Here is a 3,917-nt window from a genome sequence, read left to right as displayed (position 1 = left end):
GCGCGCGTGTACCCATCACTTTTCTTCAACAGATAGCCTTTCTTCTCACTGCCAAACTCTTTGTTTCCCTGCAGCTGGTGCATACTGTAGCCACCCTGTTTACTCTGAGAGTCCTGCTCAAGTACAAACACACATACACATGGTGCTTTAAACAGCTATATGCAGTCACTGATCCCAACAGATACTGCATACACAGCATTTTTGTAAAAGACATGAAGATTTTTGAATATTTCTCAACAGATTTGTAACCTTTTAAACATCAGCTTTATCTGACAGCCACTTATTTAATGTGCACACACACGACAATCTCTATCACATTCACACGTCATGCTGTACATGCTGAACACTTACTCTTCTAGACTTCAATCCATACAGGAAGCGGGTGAGAGAGACATAGGAGAGGGTGTGAAAAGCATGGTACATGTAAGCTGTGTGTGTCGAATCTGTATTTGGTAAATTTACGTGATACCATGTGATGTGATGCCAAACAAGTAACTTACAGACTTGTCTCCCAGCATGTTACCATAATTAAATGCAAGCTTGCTGTTACGACAATGTGTTGGCACCTAGCACATAAAACAAATATTCATTGACTAACTACTTATTGTCATTTATTTTCCTTATTAAACATGATAGAGTAAGCAATTTTTCTCTGAGCAACCAGTGGGGCACAACACTGGTTACCAGCAAGCCCAATTTCATACTGGCTACCAGCATGGTACAGCACTGGGCACTCCCTCTCACACTCTCCCCTGTACAGGTCGAGCATTAGGGAGGGTTTGTACATTAGATCCACAGATGTACTGCAAAATTCAACTCTTCGGGTTTCATTCAATTAAAGGATTAATTAGAATTCTACATGTGTACAGTACTTTAAATAGTGAATAGATTTACTATATTTAACATATGTAAATGTAATGAACATTGGAAATATTTAATCCCAATCAAGTCCTTTGATAGACGTTTGAGCAATTAAATGATAATTTGCATTGGTCCCAAGACAGAGCCCTGAGGCACACCACACTCTACACCTACCTCCTTTTGGTCCAGCTGTAGATAGGATTTAATGATATCCCTTAATGCAGTGAGATGCTTTTTCTCTTCATCTTGTGTTTGTTTTATCTACAACACACAAAATCAAAAAGAACTTGTTACACATACAGTACCAGGGGTGCAGGACATAAACCCGTTATTGTAAAGTACCGCAATATTTCACCTTGTAATAAGGTTTTGATATCCTAATGCTAAGAATTCATATTTGTAGTCGCATTTTTCACTTTCATATTTTGAGACTGGACCACATGAATGATTGTCCACCATTCAGACCAAGTCCAGCAAGGTAAAACATGGTATAGTAATAGTCAATGCACAATTATTTTTAGTTGACCAAAGATCTTAGGAAAGAATATAACAGTGCACAACACAGATGTGTAATGCAGCTCTGAGAGAAACAAGTAAAAGATTGCAATAACAGTTTTAAATGACTATAAACTAAACAAAATATTGTAATGTGACCCAGATATTGATAAAATATTTTATTGCCAAGTCCAATGCATAACAAAGTAAGCAAAAAAGGTTTTATCAAATCAAATATTTTTAAAGAATTAAAGGAATTTTTAATTTTTAAAGAACAAGGTACATACATTGTAAAGATCAGCTGCTAATTTCTCGATGTACTGCTTTAGCTTATCTGCCGTCTTCAAGCCATCTTGAAAAAAGCTTTAAGAAAAAAAAAGACTTACAACAATGAATTGATGAACACATTTTTCACACTGAAAACAGTTATCGGCTGTACATATTTTTTCAATACAGTCAGGAACAATTTTAGACTTTCAATCTACACCACACAGAAACCTGCAAACAGGAAAGCCTGAGTTAATAAGTAAAAATATCATTAGCTCATAAGCTTAACAATTTATTGAAGTAGAGCTCTCTAATTAGCAAAAGTACCTTTGAAGCATTTAAAGCTTTGAACTAATAAACAAAACATTCAGTTTTGTGGATGCCTGTGGTGGAAATGTCCAGTTTTAAATATTGACAGATGACTAAAATAGTGCCAACACTAACAACCTGCCAAGAGTATCAGAGTCAAATTGGATGAGTCAGTGGTACAGACACTGTGCCACACATTCTGCTGTCAGGACACATTAGATGTTTACAGTATATATGAGGTTTGAGCATGATTCTGCATTTGAGTGACCTTTGGCATATTTTTAGCAAATTAAATAAAAAAAACTGTAGAGAGTTTTTCCAAAGTATATGTGCAATGCCTAAGTGTTCTGCCTATGTAATTATTAGCTTTTTGTTCAATTTCTTTAATTTGTGAAGATTCATAATATAAGTGCAAATATATGCATAATTACTTTTATGCATATAAAAACCAACATGTTCTATATTTCTCTAAACTGGATAATGCACTGGGAACATAAACACTGAATCCAATGAAAATCAAATCGAATAATAAAACAACGTTCTCCACACTTTATGGACAGGGGCGTCAGGCTGGGGGTAAAACCAGTACTGATTACCAGGGCCCCAAAGGAAGAGAGGGCCCTTGAAAAGTATGGAATATATTTTATTTTACCTGGATATTTTCATTTCCTAATTAAATTTCATAATGAATGTCAGATGAAACGTAAATTTTGTGTATTGGCTGAATAACTTGGTTGATTGACTGACGGTTTCATGATCCCACCCCCCTTGCTAATGCGCCAAATGGTTTAGTCCATCTTGTTTATGTTAGTTGAGCATCTGGTGCAGCGCTGTAGAAATATTTTTCTCAAAGAAAGCCAAATCAGGCCATCAAAAAAGAAAGGAAAGACAGAAAGTTAAGAAAACAAAATGAGGGGAAACAATTGGTTACTGACGTCTTTTCAAAGAAAGGTGAGCGCAAACTAGAACACGAAATTTATAGTGCTAAACTGCTTGAATATCCCCGCGAATCCGCGATCGTTAGTGCTAAAAATGAACTGAGACAACCCATTGAAAGCAGAACATACACTTTCAGATGGCAATTTGGTTATACATGTAATCTCAGGTAAAGGCTACATAAATAAACTGTACACTAACAATGCTGTTTGCATACAACACACCATTATAATAGCGTAATTTTGAAACATGTTTAATTTTAAATTAATAGGCTATAATATCTAAAATTAGCAATAGTAGGCTAATCAGTGTCATAGGTAGCTTGTTAGGGTTGGGGTTAGGGTTAATAAAATATGACTGAATCAAGTCTTGTTTGGTTATCATACAGTACGCAGTTTGTTCATGTAGGGTAGGGATTAAAAAACTAAAATAGTATGGGGGGGGGGGCCATGGGGGCCCATCAGGACTGCCTAGGGCCCGGGATCTTGTGCAATGCCCCTGCTTGATCCTTACATGTGTTAAGTTGTTTTTGCTGCAGCCCTACACTCTTGTACGCTTTACTTGTACACATATTGAGTTTCAATAATTACATTTCACCACACAACAAAATCGAATTACTTATTTATAAAATAAACCCAGATAAGACGCTTTTAAAAAAATCCATGAAAAGTGTTTTTCCTTATTTAGTGATGAATGGTTGCTACACCAGGAACTTTTATATTTCTGCCAAGTCTGATAAGTCAGAACACAATCACATTAATCACAAACATTAACTTTGACAGTCTTACATCTGACCAATCAAAACCTTGAAGTGCAAGGTAAGCTTGCAGGTTTCTGCTGATGTATCTACAGGTCAAATGCAACACTAGCTCAAAATAACCTTAATCTTTAGAGACTGAGAAGAAAAAAAAAGTGCTATACTTTCAGTTCTTTCTTTCAGCTCATCACTTTTTCAGACTTTCAGGACAGTGACACTTAGGTTACATGGATCAATAACACTTCCGGTATCGACCATTAACAATCACACGTCAAATACACATTTATGTTGA

At 36.0% G+C, this 3,917-nt stretch overlaps 1 protein-coding gene across 1 annotated transcript in view; it reads right to left on the bottom strand.

Moving 5' to 3' along the window:
- LOC107558320 (arf-GAP with SH3 domain, ANK repeat and PH domain-containing protein 1-like) overlaps positions 1–3,917 on the bottom strand; it is a 33,932-nt gene that overhangs the window by 26,234 nt on the left and 3,781 nt on the right. The window contains exons 5-8 of the mRNA XM_016241974.1: positions 1,644–1,719; positions 1,036–1,122; positions 352–360; positions 13–113 (exon numbers count right to left, since the gene is read on the bottom strand). Of these exons, the coding sequence (XP_016097460.1) occupies positions 13–113; positions 352–360; positions 1,036–1,122; positions 1,644–1,719 (273 nt within the window). The remainder of the gene's footprint in view (positions 1–12; positions 114–351; positions 361–1,035; positions 1,123–1,643; positions 1,720–3,917) is intronic.

Source organism: Sinocyclocheilus grahami, unplaced genomic scaffold (assembly GCF_001515645.1).
Source record: "Sinocyclocheilus grahami isolate Dianchi unplaced genomic scaffold, SAMN03320097.WGS_v1.1 scaffold641.1, whole genome shotgun sequence".
In the NCBI taxonomy this organism is placed as follows: Eukaryota; Metazoa; Chordata; class Actinopteri; order Cypriniformes; family Cyprinidae; genus Sinocyclocheilus; species Sinocyclocheilus grahami.
Note: the sequence above shows the minus strand (reverse complement) of the source record. Positions and strands in the feature narration are given on the sequence as shown.